This window comes from Danio rerio, chromosome 24, assembly GCF_052040795.2.
Source record: "Danio rerio strain M-AB ecotype USA chromosome 24, GRCz13ab, whole genome shotgun sequence".
Taxonomy (NCBI): Eukaryota; Metazoa; Chordata; class Actinopteri; order Cypriniformes; family Danionidae; genus Danio; species Danio rerio.
In genome coordinates this window covers 7,965,916-7,985,361 of record NC_141044.1, presented here as the reverse complement: position 1 = coordinate 7,985,361, position 19,446 = coordinate 7,965,916, and the positions used below count along the sequence as shown (strand labels likewise).

Genomic DNA, 19,446 nt, shown 5'->3' with positions numbered 1-19,446 from the left:
ACAGCGCGTCTGTCTCAGAGGCTTTTAAATAACGGGGCAGATGCAGGTAGACGCGTCTCAAGCCCGCCCAGACAGAGGTGGAGCTTTACGAGACAGTTTTAACATCCTTTAACTCGTCTTTACTCGTACGTCAACGTGTCTTCTACATGTAAATGACAATCATCTCTCATGTCAGCAACAGTATAGTCTGCATGCGAGCGACGCAACGCGGCTGTAACGCTTCATTTCTGTTTTACCTTCCAACACCTCAGGTGGATTCATTCATTGCAAAAGCTACAAGAGGGTTTCGTTGTAAAAACGGGAGCATTCTTGTTTTGAAGCGCAGAATACAACTGAATGTAGTTTTTTAAAGTTTATTCAGTTATATACAGACAGTTTTATAACTTATGGGATAGGCTAAAAGCGTGTTACGCACACCAGAAAACGCAGCCCGGCAATGAATTAATTCGACCGATTTCCGCTTGTTATACAGCGAAATGATGACAAAAAACTCATGTGGATAATTATCCGAGTAGTTATTTTTGTAATTCATTTGTAAGTTAGAATACCACAAAAATTTCAAATAAACTTGCGCTGTGTAATCGAGCCATTTTATGGCCAAAGCATGACCCCTAACGACATAGAAAATTACCGCAAGAGACTGAAGAGAAATTGTGCAGCCCAATAGTGTTACAGTGGGCTGATGTTTTGGACATGACACCAACGTAATATCATGTTCAAATGCACAAAGATAACAGGACAAAAAACGGGACATTTCACTAGAAACATATTATCTGTCCCTGAAATAAATGAAAAAACATAAATACAGCGAATAAAAAGTATTTCATGCCAAAATTTCTAAAATGAACTGATGGATGATTTCTGTGAGTTGTTCTGTAAAGAAATATGTCATTCATTCGGTCAAATAAAAATGTTTTCTTTATTAAAAACACTTTAGAAATGTACATTCTCAGAGGTAAGTGAGCTGTCACTGGTGTGGTATATCAAAAGGTACACATTTACCTAATGGGTCCATATTAATACTTTAAGGGTACATATAGTTCCTGAAAAGTACAAAAGTGTTACTATATTAAAATTTTAGGTACTAATATATACTTTTGAGGTACCGATATGGACCCTTTAAGTACAAGTGTGTACCTTTTGAAAAGTTACCACCTCAGTGACAGCTTGCGTACCATTTATTTTGACTGTATGATCCCCCAAGAGATCTCACAATTCTTGGTGTTACACAATTGCTTTAGATGAATGCTGTTTTGTTTCTCTTTTTTAAAGCCTGAGTACAAAATAAGAATAATAAAGTTGATAAATGGAAAGTTATCTTATGGAATCAGGTTGTGAAACATATCAAAAAGTTACCTGACTCTGTAAACTGTATGTGTTGCTATTCTGTGAAAAACAAATGCAGTTTTGCAGGAAGTTTTTCTGTTCAAGAAACCTCCATCACTTCTTCACTGTGATGTGTCACATATATTTTTATATATATAAAAAAAAAAACATTTTACAAATGTACGAACCCTGTCATTGTCCTTGTCTTCAGCCCGATTGAATTTTAGTTATGCTAAAAACAGTTATTTAAAAAAATAGCCAAGTTTGAGTTGTTAAAATTCACATTAATTGACTAAAACATGAAATTATAAATAAATGATACCAGTAAATACTGCAAATATATAATAAAAATAAATATACAATTGTCGTCATGTTTCTGTCTGTCCTTTCACGTTTGCATTAAATTTAACATGGAATGACCACAATATATCTTTAAGGATATAACTCGGAAGTGACATCATTTGATGGAGGAGAAGCTGACAGTGATCAAGGATGGGTTAGTTCACCTTGTTAAAAGTCACTGTAGATTTAACCCTTAAGGAGCTCAGTGTATATTCATTCTCCTTAGCTTTCAGAAGGTGTTAGTCTGTTAGATAAGAAATGTAACAATAGGTTTGAGCATCAGATTTTTCAATTTAAAAGGAAAATGTCTTCTAGACGAAAGTTTTACTGGAGGTCCATGGTTTAGGATATAGACTGGAATACAACCTGGTTTTTACCTGGGAAATGTTGCATTTCAAAGAAGGCAAAAGAAATACATTTTCAAATTTAACATAAATTTTATTTAAGTATTTCAAAATTTTGGAACATTGACAGCTCCTGTTTTTTTCTGCAAACAAACACTGGAGACATTAGTACATATGTTGATGTCCAAATTCCAAGCAATTTATGTCACTCCTAAGTTCTCATATACAGTATTTGTTTTCACCAATGATGTGAATTGCTTTAGTCTAAAATACATTTATTTTTTATTATAATAACCCAAAAGATAAACCCCTGGAACACATTAATTTTTTTTTACTTATATAGCAAATTTTTCATTCACAAACAGAAATTCGCTAATAATTACCCATTATTTGCTTAATTTAGAATAGAATTTAACCCCCATTTTAAATCAAATCATCTTATTAAGAATAAAAAAACCCTAAGATTCCTGAAATATACAGATGTATTTAAAGAATATCCTCGATTTCAGCTGCTTTCCTCATGGATATTTGTTTAAGTGTCATTGTCATTTCATTAATTTGTTTAAATTTTGTTTGTTTAATTTAATCTTTTTAGTATTATTATTGTATTATTAATAACACTATATATTTTCCCTTTCTGTCTAATGGTGTTTTATTTGTATTTGTATATTTTCTCCTATGACTATTATTGACTTTTTTAAGATCTGTTTGTGATCCCCTGAACTTTGTTCTGTTGTTCTTGTATAGTCAGTTCAAGCAATAAAAAAAGTGATCAAGGATGTGTTCTATCATTGATATGTCATATTCTTTAATAAGTTTTTGGAGGACAACAAGCTTAAAAGTCAGGCCCTGTCACATTCCTTTATAAGTGAAAATGTATGTTTTTGGTAGAATGTCCCATTGCTGAAGTCAAAATTATTAGCCCCCTTTATTTTTTTTTTCCTTTTTCAAAAATTTCCCAAATGATGTTTAACAGAGCAAGGAAATTTACACACTATATCTGATAATATTTTTTCTTCTGGATAAAGCCTTATTTGTGTTATTTTGGCTAGAAAAAAAGCAGTTTTTAATTTTTTAAAAAACATTTTAAAGTCAAAATTATTAGCCATTTTAAGCTGTATTTCTTTTCGATTCTAGTCTACAGAACAAACCTTTGAGTCTACAAAACAAACCATCGTTATATAATAGCTTACCTAATTACCCTAACCTGCCTAGTAAACCTAAGTCTTTTATTTACTGTCATCATGGCAAAGATAAAATAAATCAGTTATTAGAAATGAGTTATTTAAAACTATTATGTTTAGAAATGTGTTGAAAATTCTTCTCTTCATTAAAAACCGATAAACCGGGGGACTAATAATTCAAGGGGGCTAATAGTTTAGGGGGGCTAATAATTCAAGGGGGCTAATACTTCTGACTTCTTTTTTTTGAGGTACAAATTAATTTTTGACAATGCACAGAACTCTTTATCCTCTCTATATTCTTGATCTTCTGTCTTTCTAAGGTATTTTTTTTTTAAAGTTCTCTGATGTTTGTGATTGCAGACATCACACAGATAGACAGCAATCTGGAGATTGTGGTCAGGGTCAGGTGCAATGCTTTAAAGATGAGACACTCACTGAACTTACTACAATACCAGTTAGAGCTTACATGTTTATGTTATGGAGACTGATTTCACACACTATGTTGTGTCTGGGGAGATTCAGATTGATAAGATGCCTGTGTGTTGTTATCTCCGAGTGGCTAATCTTATCTAGCTGGGCAGAGATGCATGCATCAAAGACCAGCAGCACAATCCAATCCCAGTCACCCCATCCCCTTCACTTCCCTTCATCAGCCCAGTCACTGATAACCCATCATTCAAATAAAACACACACACAGAAAACACATTTTGTATTCTGTTAATTGGGTTAAAATTTCCCATGTGGATATTTTGATGGAATGCATGCCAATGGTGTTAATGTACTGGATTGTATCAAACTCTTATTTTTCTTTAACGATTTAATCACTATTAACTGGGGTTGATTGGAAAAATAACTGTAGTTCTTTTTATTTAATTAATGTATCCTCAAAAAAATTGAGTTGTTGTAACCCAAAGTTGGATCACATATAGATAAACCAGCCTGATCTCACGAGAAAACGTAGGTATTTTACGTTTTGGCAGTTTAGTGGCTAATTCGTACGAATTCGTATAAGTTCAGTCGTACGAAATTGTACGATTTTAAAAAGTAGGCGTGGCACCTAACCCCACCCCTAAATCCAACCGTCATTGGGGGATGAGCAAATCGTACTAAAATGTACGAATTAGATCATACGAATTCGTACGAAATAGCCACTAAATGACAAAGTTACGAATTGCCGTGAGATTGTGTCGGATAAACCCAACTGCTGGGTTACAAAGTGTAATTTAAATTTAATTTAAAAAAAAACACTCGCATTGGGTTTGTCCATTTTTGACCCAACCTTGGGTTACAAAAGAAAATATTTTAAGCAGTGAAATGAAACAGACAGGAGACAGCAGCGACAAGATAAGCAGGCTAAGCGAGATAAAAGCTGGACATTCCTCTGCAAATGGATTTCAATCAGTTGCTGAAAGTGTTAAACACACACTTGCGCACAGCCATTAGACAAAGTGCGTGTATAGCATGTCACTTAATATGCCATTCCATTACAAGATCTGCAAAAGTAAGATGCTTGTTTTGTTTTCATGGTAATCTGCTATAAAAAAAAAGGCAACTTGACATTAGAAAGGGGCAAATTTATTTTAAGGAGCCTTATCGCGAATAGGATGACAGGCAAAGACAACAAGGAATGCAAAAAGTCAGCATTCATGTTTAAACTCATCCATTCTTCAAGGGTCAGTTGCTAATCGGCTGCCAGAAGTGTGATAAACGACCTGTGCGTGATTCTGTGAGGGGTCAGTTAACAGACTAACCCTCCTGTCATCATACTGTCTAGACAATGGTTCACTTTAAAAACACATATAGAAAATGACCATTCCCTTGATCAAAGCACAGAACTTCAGGGTTTTAGAGTAATATTTAAGTAAAACATTTGGTCCCACTTTATATTAAGTGTCCTTAACTACTATGTACTTGCATCAAAAAAATAAATGCAATGTACTTACTGATGTATTTGAGAACACTTGTGGTGCTTTTGAGTTGGGAAAGAGGTTGGGTTATGAACAGGTTTGGTGGTATGGGTAGGTTTAAGGGTGGGTTAAGGTGTAAGGGATGGTCAACAGTGTATTTACAAATGTAATTACAAAAAGTTAATTACAGATATGATTACATACATGTATTTAATCACGCATAAGTACACAGTAAATACATACATTTACACAATAAGTACATTGTAACAAACTATTAATTCCTGTGTAAGTACATATTAGTTAAGGCCACTTAATATAAAGTGGGACCAAATTTTTATTTATTTTTTTGTTATAAACTACCGATTATATAATGCTCTTAAAAGACAACAAATTGCTTTAAATTTTGAATTTTAGTTTTTAGATCTTTATAAAGAAATATTAACATCTTAATCAAACCTATGCCTAATTAATCCAGTTAACACTTTCAAGTAGTCTCTTAATTTTACCTTATAGTGTATCTACAGCTAAGTTGGGTGTGATGTGTTCCACAGTTATGTGTTACATTTTTGGGGAACGCAGTAAACTACATTTTAAATTTGTGTATTTGATTACAGTTACTAAGGTCAATAAAATTGCGTTACTTGCTGTACGTTACAAATATAGTTTTTGGAAGAAAAATCTTTTAAATAACTTTTTTCAAAGCAACGTCAGTTAATACGCATGCACTCTTAAAGAGCCCCTATTTAGGGGTTTTTGAGAATGACCTTCCATGTAGTGTGTAACACAGCTCTAAGTTAAGTGAAATATCCAGCTAATCTGAAAGTGCACAGTGTTTAAAACTATTGATTCATCTATAAAAGAGTCGACTCATAGTGCTTTATAACATACGTTATAAAGTGGGTCTCAGACCGGACAACGATAAACTTCTGAGGGCATGCTCACACTATTAGGGCGTGCTCGCAATAATGTGAGCACTCCCTCAGAACATACTGTCAACATTGGGATGTGAAAATAAGGGATATGCCCACCATAATAAGGGATCAAGCTATCAATCACATTAGCCGTTTCTCCATTGTATAACTTACACATTCTGATTAAAGAGCAACGAATGAATCTCTCATTTATTAAGATTTTTTTTATTACATTAAATGAGAGGTGTCACTTTAAAAATGCACACATCTAAAGTTATAATGAAAGCATTCGACTGCTTTCCTAACTTTTTAGACGAAAGTAGTTGTGTTTGGGAAAAAACCCCACCAATATCGACATCCTTATATGTTATCATTATTAATTATGTGTGTATGTCTGTTTAAACATGCACGCAAAATCCAGACTTTCTCTCCGCTTCAAATCGCGTGTACAGAATCCGTTTGGGAAACAGTGTCTGTTTATGTTTCATTTTATGACTGTTTTGAGGATTGTATAGGATGGGTGACGCCACCTGTTATTAAAAGGAATCACGGGGTTTTTAACATTTATTCATAAGTGTTTTCATTCATAAACAAAGGGAAAGCACAGAAGACTCACGTTTTAGAGCAAGGGGTGACCCCTGGTGGTTGGGCGTTATGGGTTGCGTATAGGGAGGCTCGTCTGTTCAAAGAAAGACTGAAAATATGGGAGAAATACGGGAAAATAATTTTACGGGATGGTAGCGGGATAGAACAGTAAAATACAGGAGAATCCCGGGAAAAATGGGAGGGTTGACAGGTATGCCTCAGAAGTTTATCATTGGCTGAACAACAGTTGCTGTGCATATATTGACCCTGCACACTGCACACACTGTTCAGGAATGAAGAATTTGATGAAGAGTGTTGTCCTGGCCTCCTAATTCTCTAGATCCCAATCTAACTGCGCATGTGTGCTGGACTAACAAATTCAATCCAAGGTGGTTCCATCTCCAACCCACAGCTCCTGAAGAATCTGCTGGTAACGTCTTGGTGCCAGATACCACAGGACACCTTCAGCGGGCTTGTAGAGTCCACCTTGGCAGGGCTACTTTTGCAGCAGATTTGAAACAAATTCCACCAATCAAAAGCAGCCTTTTCAGAATATGACGTTTAATACAGCAGCAGTATATACTGTTTAAACAGCGACAGTGATTTACAAATGCATATTCTGTTTACAGCGGTTAAAAAAAGCTGAGCGATTTGAAGATGCACTTTGAAGTGGATTAAGCACAATTATTCAATGTATTGGAACTACTGCACATAGCCATAAAGCTTATACAATGATCAATACTAGTATTAATTAGTCACACACACATTTCATTTCTGAATACCTGTCTGTTTACAGTTTACTCTTGGAGAACGTCCCACCTCTCCCGACACCCGAGCTGAATTTTGCTGCTCCAGCAACAGCTTCAGCTATAACGACTGGTATGCCATTATCCGTCTCATACTGCATGGCCTGGTTGAAGGAGGTGGAGTCAAACAGGGCATGGTAGGCGGAGTTACGGTCAGCACGGAGACAGAGCTGTGGAAATGCGCTGACCTGTTCTGCGAGTTCAAGAGCCTCTTGAAGTGCTAAAATCAACAAACACAGGCTGACTGTTAGATGTGAAGATGCCAAAATTGGGTTATTCTAGCCAACCTACTACAGAGGAGGATAGATTTTCTTTTTTCTCAGCTAATCGTAATCTGTGACCTCAAGTGACTTTCATATCATCACATACACACACACACATCTGATATGGACTCTTGAAAGCTCTGGCCTCTGTCCAGATCTCCCATGGAAAGATGATCGTCACTTTGAAACTGAAGTGCTTATTTTAACGGTATCTGTAATCAGCTTTGAGCTTTTCTCATCTAACATGACTGTGTGTGAACTTGTGCCTCTGCTGCCATTAGTTTAATTAGCTCACATCCTCAAGGGAACTTTACTGTGGATAAATATAACAAAAGGAATCGCTCACACAAACGCATAGCAGCACAGCATGACAAAAATGCACTGACATGCACTGGAGTGTGAGGATAGTTTGAAAATATCTCATTAATTCAAATCTATATTTATAAGCCATGTCAGTCTCAAAAATGAAAATTTTTCAAATAATAATTCATACATCCTTGACAATTTACGTTTACAAAGCCTAATTCGTAAATTCAAAACATGATTTATAAATACACACATCCAGTTCATTAATTCAAAACACGTTTCAAAAATACACAAATCCAATTTGTAAATTCAAAATACGATTTGTAAATACACAAATCCAATTCATAAATTCAAAACATGATTTATAAATACACAAATCCAATTAATAAATTTGAAACACTATTCGTAAATACACAAATCCAATTAGTAAATTCAAAACACGATTCAAAAATACACAAAATCTAGTTCGTAAATTCAAAATACGATATGTAAATACACAAATCTAATTTGTAAAAACAAAACACGATTTGTAAATACACAAATCCAACTCGTAAATTCAAAATATGATTCGTAAATACAAAAAATCAAATTCATAAATTCAAAACATGATTTATAAATACACAAATCCAATTAATAAATTTGAAGCACGTTTCAAAAATACACAAATCCAGTTCGTAAATTCAAAATACGTTGTGTAAAGACAAAACACGATACGTAAATAAACAAATCCAATTCGTTAATCCAAAATATGATTCGTAAATGTACAAATCCAATTCGTAAATTCAAAATACGATTCGTAAATGCACAAATCCAGTTCGTAAATTCAAAATACGTTTTCTAAAGACAAAACACGATTCGTAAATAAACAAATCCAACTTGTAAATTCAAAATATGATTTGTCAATACACAAATCCAATTCGTAAATTCAAAACATGATTTATAAATACACAAATCCAATTAATAAATTTGAAGCATGTTTCAAAAATACAAAAATCCAGATCATAATACACTTTGTGAAGACAAAACACGATTCGTAAACAAATAAATCCAATTCGTAAATTCCAAACAAGATCTGTAAATGCACAAATCCAATTCGTAAATTCAAAACATGATTCGTAAATACACAAATCCAATTCGTGAATTCAAAATACGATTAGTAAATACACAAAATCTAGCTCGTAAATTCAAAATACGATTTGTAAATAGACTAACCCAATACTTAAATTCAAAACACAATTCATAAATACACAAATCCACAATAAACACCCTATTGGAGAGAATACTGTATGTGTACCTTGGCCATCAGGGACTACTCTGTTTGCCAGTCCAAATGCTAAAGCCTCATGTGCCTTCACTGGTCGGCCTGTGAGGATGAGATCTAGTGCTCGAGAGAGACCAATCAGCTGCGGGAGTCTCACTGTACCTCCATCAATCAATGGCACACCTGCGTGAGAAACAGAAAGAGGCTTATGTTCTGAGGATTAACTGATGGAACAATGAATCCAAAACAATGAACACAAGACTATGTAATTTAAAAATTAAGTTATGTGTAATAAAATAAAATGACACAGGGAAAAAAAGTATTGAACACATGAAGAAAGGTAGGTGTTGAAAGGCAGTGAAAGCCCAGACAGCAGCTGAAATCATTCAGTAGTTCTTCAGCAACCCTCTGCCCTTCCTCATTTTAATGAATATTAGTTGCTTTTGTTCAACATTAGCAGGATGATGAAGATGAAACCAGGGCGGACATTTCAGCAAGTCACACAGCTAAGGAAACTCTCAAATGCTTTCAGAGAAAGAAAATCAAGGTGTATAATGGCCCAGCCAACCATCTGACTTGAATCCAATAGAAAATACGAAATAAAGGTCAGAATTGATAGACGAGACCCACAGAACCATCAAGATTTTGACACTGTTGAAGTCTGAAAATAATAACACTTGAGCAAAATCTGGTTCAATTTCATGTAAACAGCTTCTTATTTACTATTTACAGAAAAAAAGGACATGTTCAATGCTTATTTCCCCCACCTTAAATAAGGTAAGGCAAATATGGTTGTTAGTAAAGTTGACCATAGGTCAAGGTGGACACGTATGACATGTGGAGTCCCACAAGGCTCACTTCAGGGACCTCTGCTGTTCAACCTTTACTTGTTCCCACTGAGCCAAATGATGAGAAACAGCTATACGGATGACACTCAATCTATTTAGTCCAGTCAATGACTACATGCACTGATGAAATTAGCAGATGGATACAAAGAGTGCATTAAAATGTGAATGATCCAATCCATCAATGCTAAGAACTCTCCATCTCTGCCCATTCAAAATAATACCAATAATATCACATTCTAGAAAGTATAAGTCCTGTTGTCGCTAGTAATGGAAAAGAATGCAGCTGTGAGTGGACTGAAAGGGTGAGAGATAATGAGTGGATACATCTGCTACCAATCACGTGTCTGTCCTCCAGTCCAATATGCTACACATCTGGCAGCCTGAACCGAGGAGGAAAGGAGTTTCTGTCAGTGAGCACATCCTTCAACATTTCCTCCGCTTCTTAACCCCATTACTCAAGGCTGTCATTTAGATAGTCAGAACTCCATCTATATTAAACATCTGCAAAGATGCAGCTGACACAATGAGGTGATATGTTGCAGAAGATGAGTATATAATGCCGGAAAAGCAGAAGAAGAGAATCCATAAACTGAATAAGCTAAAAGATGGATGAAAGTACATTCATTGTTATATTAACATATATAAACAAATAATTCCCAGTACTAGGTTGCAGCTGGAAGGGCATTCGCTGTGTAAAATATATGCTGGATATGTTGGCGATTCATTCCGCTTTGGTGACCCCTGATGAATAAAGGGGCTAGGCCAAAGGTATTGTTAAATACACTTTATTAGGTACACCTGTCAAACTGTTAGATAATGCAGTTTTCTAATTAGCCAATCACATGGCAGCAACTCAATGCATTTAGGCATGTAGATGTGCAGCACCTGAAACTACGGATACTGGAAGCCTGTGCTGGCATTTCTCCTGCGGTGTCGCTATCAGAGTGTGACGAGTGAGAGAAGAGGGTTGCATTGACAATCCAACACAATGGGCAGAACATTGAACACATTTTATAAGTGGTCAGAAACTTGTAAATAACTCATGAAAGAATAAAGTTGTTGTTATTGTTTTTCTTGTGTAATTCCCAATAAGTTTGATGCGTCAAATGACCCTCTTCCTATTGGTGGTGATAAGCCTTGGAGTAACGATTGATGACCAACTAAACTTCTCTGACCACATCTCTAGAACTGCTCGATCGTGCAGATTCGCACTCTACAACATCAGAAAGATCCGACCCTTTCTATCTGAACATGCAGCTCAACTCCTTGTTCAAGCTCTTGTTCTTTCCAGGCTGGACTATTGCAACTCTCTACTAGCCAGGCTCCCAGCTAACGCTATCAAACCTCTTCAGATGCTTCAGAACGCAGCAGCACGAGTGGTCTTTAATGAACCTAAAAGAGCACATGTCACTCCGCTACTCATTCGTTTGCACTGGCTGCCAGTTGCTGCTCGGATCAAATTCAAAGCACTGATGTTTGCTTACAAAGCGATTTCTGACTGCGCCCTTTCTTATCTGCTCTCACTTCTGCAGATTTATAGGCCCTCCAGAAACTTGCCTTCTGTGAATGAACGTCGCCTCGTGGTTCCATCCCAAAGGGAAAGAAAATGCTTTCCCAAACGCTCGCGCTCAATCATCCCAGTCTCGTGGAATTAACTCCCTAACTGCATCAGAACGGCAGAGTCACTCACTGTCTTCAAAAAGTGACTAAAAACTCAACTAATTAGTCTCCACTTTCCTTACTAATATGCAACTCCCTCTCTGTCTCCTCCACTAACTACAAAAAAAGATCATATATATATATATATATATATATATATATATATATATATATATATATATATATATATATATATATATATATATATATATATATATATATATATTACTAATGCTTTCCTTAGACTTTACACACCTGAAACTTGCCTACAGCACTTATTCATTGTTGCTCTTATAGTTGTGTAAATTGCTTCCTTGTCCTCATTTGTAAGTCGCTTTGGATAAAAGCATCGGCTAAATGACTAAATGTAAATTTAAATGTCCTATCGAAAAAAACTAAAGTTGGACCCTAGATGGCCGACTTCAAAAAGGTCACCGCCCATCTTGAAAGGTCTGCCCCCTCACATATACTATTGTGCCACAAACAGGACGTTAATATCACCAACCATTCAGATTTTATTAAGGTGCATCCATATAAATGGCCCACCCTGTATAATCAAGCGAAGCTCCATGAACGGTTTTGTGCACCAATAAAAAAAGTGTAAATATGGCTTTGTGTTTGCTAAGGGCAAAATGACTCTGACAAGGTTTTAGTTCCATTTTTTAGACTTTGAACTTCTCATCACTACCGTCTAGGTAGGAAGAGGGAGCTCTCGGAATTCCTCTAAAATATTCTAATTTGTGTTTTGATGAACGAATGTCACAGGGGATTAAAACAGAATAAAGGTGAGTAATTAAAAACAAAATATACATTTTTAGTAGCGCTGCTTGATTTTGGAAAAAATCGTAATCACGATTATTTTGGTCATAATTGTAATCACGATTATTCAAAATGATTATCAGTTTAAGTCAAAATTATTAGCGCTCCTGAGAATTTAGTTTTTTTAAATAGCTATTTCCAAAATTATATCAAACAGAGCAAGGAATTTTAACAGTATTTCCTCTTATATATTTTTTTCTTCTAGAGAAAGTCTTATTTGTTTTATTTTAGCTAGAATAAAAGCAGGTTTAAATATTTTGAAAACAATTTTAAGGTCAATACTATTAGCCCTCTTAAGCAATATATTTTTGATTGTCTGCAGAAGAATCTACTGTTATAAAAATGACTTGCCTAATTACTCTAATTAAGACTTTGAATTGTACTTTAATTTGAATGCTTGTATTTAAAAAAAAACATCAAACTATTATGTTCAGAAATACATAAAAAAAAAAAACTTCTTTCCAAAAAAAACAGAAATTGGAGGAAAAGGGTTGCTAATATTCAGGAGGGCTACTAATTCTGACTACAACTTTATATATATATATATATATATATATATATATATACAGTTATTTTCCACCCTGCAAAGGAAAGAGAAATAAATGCAATAGAATAAAAATATGAAACAAACTGTGATTTAAGCATCTTCACCCTAAGAAAAACACTTTAGCTACAAAAATCCTTCAGTTAAGAGCAGAGAGGAATTTTCTCGTCGTTTGATTAATGATAAAACAGGCGCCAGCATTTCGCACTGTCACTTTAATGGTTTCTCTTTTACGTGTCTTTTGATTCTCAACTCGTTTTTTTATTACGCAAATGAGGGTTAATATGAATAATCACCGCGTTTTGACACCTATTTGACCATAAAAGCGCTCACGTTAGGATTACTTTAGATTTCTGCGCTCCTCTGCTCGCCTCAGTGTGCGAATGAGACCGAATGCTGACCGTGTGCTTAAGTTTGTGCGTGTGTTGCACACACACATAAGCATGCGGTCTTTCGCGCTTTTGGTATATGATGCAATAATCGTTTGTCTCGATTAATGGTTTTTCATAATCGTTAGAAGCCATAATCAAAATCGAAATCGGATTTTCGATTAATTGCACAGCCCTATATTATTAGGTGAACTAACCCTCTTTAATCTGATAATACACAAACAGAATTGATCTAAATGTAGTTTATAGGCACTATGCAGGCACATTAATTAGTCAATATGTCACAAACTCTTATCCGATATCCCAAGAAAAAAATGAATTTATTATTTAATTTACTTTAACTCTTCCCTCTGATGCATAATCCATGCATCTCTCATGCAAATCCAATACCTTCATGGCCAAACCTTTACTGTTGAACAAACCCCTCTTGCTCGCACACAGGAGACATTGAAGTGGTACAATGGTTTCACAGAAACCACAGATGGAGTCGCCATGTCAGTGGTCCAGCATTAGCACCTGTGTGATTTCAGTTCACCTCAGGTGTTTGACTGAATGAATGGATCTGTCTGTGTAAGCATGAGCCTGTGGTTGAACTTTTATGTCTTCCTGTGTGAGTTCATGCTGGCGATACTGGTATCCACAGAACATCAAAGTCTACAATACAAGCTTGCACACACAATAGTGTTAGGGTAATGCCCGTATAATATTGGCAAAACTTTTATACGTACACAAATACACAAAACACCAGCTTAACGAGGACACTTGACTTCAGATATACAGTTAAGTCAAAAGTATTATTAATTTTATTCATTAATATTAGTATAAAATTATATATATTATTTTTCCTATAAAAAAGTGAAAATAAATACCTTGAAAACAAAATCAGTTATTTTCATTGTTTTTCATGTTAAAAGTAGAAAATAAGCAGTATCTCTTCTAAATAAAATAACTCTTGCATCTTCCGTAAACAAATATTTTAATGTAAATAATAATTTTAATGTATTGGAAAACCGTCTCAAGGCACAGCTTCCAATCATCATCAATGCAGTGCAAACATGTGACATGTAGTTACATTACAGGTATGCGACCTTGGCAAGGCTGCACCAGACCATACCCATGTGTTTAATGCAGAAGTATAAAGGTGCGTTCGACATGAAGCTCGGCTGCTGCCGGTGATTAACGAGATCAGCCGATCGCAGACGGGGGTGGAGTTGAAAACGGACCTGTCAAGCCGGACAGCTAGACACTTCAGGGTTCAAAGTTGCTGCAGTCATGATGACAGATCACTTGGCGCAATTATCATTTATTTATTTATAACAACAAAAGATTTACAAATAAAACCGAATACAATCTCTACAAACTATAGTTAATTTTTAAACAATGAGCGAATTATGAATTAAATATATAACAAATGCATGAGAGAAATAAGGGGAAATGAGAGGGTAATGTAAACATAAAAACGAACAGGCCTATTAAATACAAAGCAATAAGCACAAATTCTAGGAGTTTAAACATCACTCCAGGCTAATACTTCTTGTTTGAATAACTTAATACTTTCCAATATTCATGTAAAACCTCACATGTGCCACATGTAACATTTTTATTTTGGCTAGACAAAATTTTAACATTTTAAGGTCAATAAAATTAGCCCCCTTAAACAATATATATTTTTAGATTGTCTACAGAACAAAGCATTGTTATACAATGTTTTGTCTAATTACCCTAACTTGCCTAATTAACCTAGTTAAGCCTTTAAATTGCACTTTGAGCTGAATACTAGTATCTTGACAAGAACTAGTAAATATATAGAGCTCTATTTTAACGATCTAGGTGCAAAGTCTGACATGCATAGCACAACAGCATTAAGGGGACGTCTGAATCCACTTTGGCTATTTTAAGGACGGAAAATAGAGTGTGCGCCCTGGCGCATGGTCTAACAGGGGTGTGCTTATTCTCTTAATGAGTTATGGGGTGCATTAAACCACCTTTAAGGGTTGCACCATGGCGCATTCACTGTTTACATGATGGACTTTGTAAGTGGAACGCTTCACTAGCAAGAAACAGATCATCTGCAGCGCAAGGATAAAGAATGAGCCTCCTCCACACTTTACTTTCACTTTACTTTAACTCTTTACTTTACTCCTTTACTTTTGTGGATAAGGAAACAGTGTTGTACGCTCTCCACTAAAGACATATATTAGCCTACATACAGTATTTAATTTAGTTTGTTAAGCACAAAGATTTGTTTCAAACTATTTCTAAATTCAGTTCTAATTTCCAGCAAACAAATGAATAAACAATAAAAACAAAGTGTGGTCAAAAACTGAGTTATATCCAAACACAAATCCTGTTCTTATGCTCCATATGGTGATGTAAAAATCTCTAGAACCCGACAGGTGGACAAATCTAAGCTTGTTTTTATTTAAACAAATATAAATATGCATATGATAAATAACACTGCTAATAATAATAACATTATTAAATTGCAAATTGTCATGAATACACTGAAAAGGCCTGAATAAACTGAAAACTAGAGGTAGAGGTTTAAAAATTTATGTAGAAAATAATAATTTTGTGACATTTTAAACCTAGTTAACTAGATATCTGTGTATTGGTGTACATCCTGTGTGTATTAAGCAATGTGTAAGCGTTTTGGACCTGCATAGGCGCATAACTAACGCACTCTGCGCTGGACTTTAGACCAAGTTTTAGTTGGTCAATGGCGCAGTCTAATTCAGTTTCTTAAAGTAGCAACGCACCAACAATGTGCCTTAACACACCTCCTTTAAAGACCAGCACACCCATGGGTCCACAAAGTGGCACCAATGGATTTGCTATTTAAATAACGTGGTGCAAAACATGAAAATTACTGTTGCACTGGTCTGAAAATAGCTACAAATTGCACCATACATGCCTTGCGCCTTATTGCACTGGGTGTATGAAAGGGCCCATTATGTACTGTAATCATGGCAAAGATAAAATAATCGAGTCACCAGATTTTTTTTTATTATTACAAATTATTATAAATGTGTTGAAAAAATATTCTTTCTGTTAAACAGAAATATACAGGGGTACCTATAATATAGAAGGGCTAATAATTCTGACTTCAACTGTATATCTTTAAACAAACATGACAACGATACTCTTTCTTACTATTCATATTTCCTAAAAGTGGCATGTGAGTTCAGTTAATTGAATTGAGGAAGCTCAGAAAATAAGCATTCTTTTTTTCATTCACAAGAGCAGTCAAATTCATCAATGTACTTGATGTAGTCTGCAACCAAGCATTATAAGTCAAAGAAGGATCTAAAGGTTGACAGAGAATGTCTGTAAAATCTGAGAAAGGTCGAGTTATTTCAGTTGTTGGCAGCTGCTCTGGTGGCTGAGGTGGACAAATGGAAACTGCATTCAGAACAAACGGCTTTGACCACCTGGGATGCTGGATACGATACAATATGTGCAGTTTGGGCCTCTTTAAAATGATAAACTCGGATTTCACAGATTTGCTGGTCCTCGATCATTGATCTACATTTCATCTGGGCTGAGAACAAACTGTCCAAGTGAAACTAAATATTCAATAAGAAAAAAAGGAAGGATATTGAAAAGTGGGCGTTCCATCTTGCAGAACCATAAAGATCCCGTCCAGACACCCCCTTATGAAGGTTGAAGGTCAGGTCATGATCTTTTAATGTATTCCAATAGCAACAGTAGCTGCAACAGTTGTCAGGTAGCTTCAGTTTCTAATTGCTGTATATTAAAGTGGATCAAAACCTTTCATCAAAGTTGTCCTAAAACTATTGAACAACACTTATTCTTGTCTAGGGACAATTTTGATCCAAATGTTAACTATTATATTTCATGTCAAGAGAGAAAAGTTTATTTATTTATTTTTGTGTCTGTTACACGTTCCATATGCTTATTTCACATGGCCGCCATTTTAAAAAATGAAAGCGAGGCTGCGATGGAAACAAAAAACATGCTATGAACTACAAACCTCCAGCTGTTGCAGCAATTTCAAAGTGCAAATATGGGGTAAACATCAATTTAACATCATTCATTTCAGTTTAATTTAAACAATTACAAGCATATTAGGCATCAAACAAAATCACAATCTCTTTAGGAGTAATACTGTCACGATCGGTGAGAGGAAAAGGGGCGAGGACTAAAGTGCAGGGAAATAATGGTTCATGACAACACAAGCACAACACTGAAGCACACAACAAAAGCACGTGACCACAATGTAAACACAGAGCAGCGTGCTTTGACAACAGACGCAAGACACGAGCACACGATAGAACACCTTACCGTGCGCTCACACAAATGCAACGCACATGCTTCATCTCAGCTAGTCTACCAACTAGACGAAGACGCTGAGAATGAAATAGAACAAAACACAAACACGAGTACAAGAGCGTGCGTCTGAGGCACGCAGATCCCACACGGCCGCATTAAGCGGGAGCGCGCACGCTCTGCGCACACCCATGACGGCACGCGCAAACAGAGACAGACACAATGACAGAAACAAGTGCTCGACCCAAGAAAACTCGAGCCGAGCACAACAGGACAAGACTAGACATGGCTAGTGTCCGGACTCTGCCACCAAAACAAGAATTTACATGACCAGAGTGGCAGAACCCTGACAAATACGTTTAAGTGTCCAGTTCATGGCACCAGGTAAAAACCTGTGATGATGCTTCTCCTACAAGAGTGATTATAGCGCCTCCTAAATGTGATTGTGGTTACTCATGGCAGGTATTATTTGGTAGTTTGGTCATTTATTCCACTAATTCGGCAACTGTCAAAAGTAATCAGGGAAATGGTTTGAAAAAAAAAAAAGTAGTGTTCCATTTGGGACGGCACAACATACATATACTTCACTGTTGAGTGTGTAAGTGCATAAGTGCATAGTGGATAAGTACATAGTACAAAGTACATAGTGCAGGGATCACCAAACTTGTTCCTGGAGTTCTGGTGTCCTGCAGATTTAAGCCCTAACCATAATCAAACACACCAGAACAAGCTAATCAAGCTCTTACTAGGTATACTTGAAACACCCAGGCAGGTGTGTTGAAGCAAGTTTGAGCTAAACCTTGAAGGGCACCGGACGTCCAGGAACAAGATTGGTGACCCCTAACAGTGTATAGTTTGCCACTTGGGACACAGCTAGTATCCTGCAAGGACATGACTACATTTACATGAAATTTTACAAGAAAGTGATCTAAGCTTAGACTTAATAAACAAAAAGTTTAAAGATAACTTAGAAAATCTTAAGGAAAAGATTGTTTGACTTGAGTACAGTGTAAATATAAGTGTACATTGGTAACTAAGAGTATATCTGAATGCCTTAAATGGCATGCTCTCATGCTTTCCAGAGCCATCAGTTTGGGTTTTCAATGTACTATCTGAAGACACAACAGGAAGTATTTGGCCACATCAGAGAGATTTCAGTGACTTCTGATAGCATATTTTCCTTTTCCAGTGTTGTCTCCCTCATCCATGCCTCTTTCCTATTCCTTTCTTTTTGTCTGCCACCGCGAGGGATTCCCCTAGGCTGTTCCCATCTCAGTCGTCCAAATACAACCCTAAAATAAAGCTCTAAAACTTGCCAAAACAAGATTAGGTAAAATAAAACCGACAAGCAGGATGTTAAAATAAACCCTTTCCACTGACGGTGGCCAAGACATCTATTATGTGAGATGAATGGTGTTTAAGGGCCTGCTGTGCACTGTGGGGTAAGTACAGGAGTGAGTGAGGAACATTCAGAGGAAATAAGTGGGTAGTGTCAGAGTGCTTAGTCTTGTTCTGGGAGAAATAGTCTCCAAATGATAGTTCTCATTTAAACTCAATCACAGCGGAATGGCCACAGGAACCAATGTGTGGCAAAAACATCAAATAAAATTAGTTGACAAAACATTTCATTAAGCTGAGTGAATAGTCATATGTTATGCACAT

The 19,446-nt window shown here is 35.9% G+C and overlaps 1 protein-coding gene and 1 long non-coding RNA gene across 5 annotated transcripts in view; one reads left to right on the top strand and one right to left on the bottom strand.

Moving 5' to 3' along the window:
• Nucleotides 1-4,758: 4,758 nt before the first annotated feature.
• LOC141380818 (uncharacterized) lies at nucleotides 4,759-8,979 on the top strand. Its single transcript, XR_015524739.1, has 2 exons — nucleotides 4,759-5,681; nucleotides 5,767-8,979. It is a non-coding gene; the product is annotated as an uncharacterized LOC141380818 (long non-coding RNA).
• zgc:101569 overlaps nucleotides 7,142-19,446 on the bottom strand; it is a 26,195-nt gene continuing 13,890 nt past the window's right edge. For 2 of the 4 annotated variants that reach the window (XM_087308518.1, XM_087308519.1), the window contains exons 5-7: nucleotides 9,269-9,418; nucleotides 7,594-7,625; nucleotides 7,144-7,509 (exon numbers count right to left, since the gene is read on the bottom strand). In XM_087308518.1, the coding sequence (XP_087164644.1) occupies nucleotides 7,390-7,509; nucleotides 7,594-7,625; nucleotides 9,269-9,418 (302 nt within the window). In that variant the 3' untranslated portion in view covers nucleotides 7,144-7,389. 4 annotated transcript variants of the gene reach the window in all.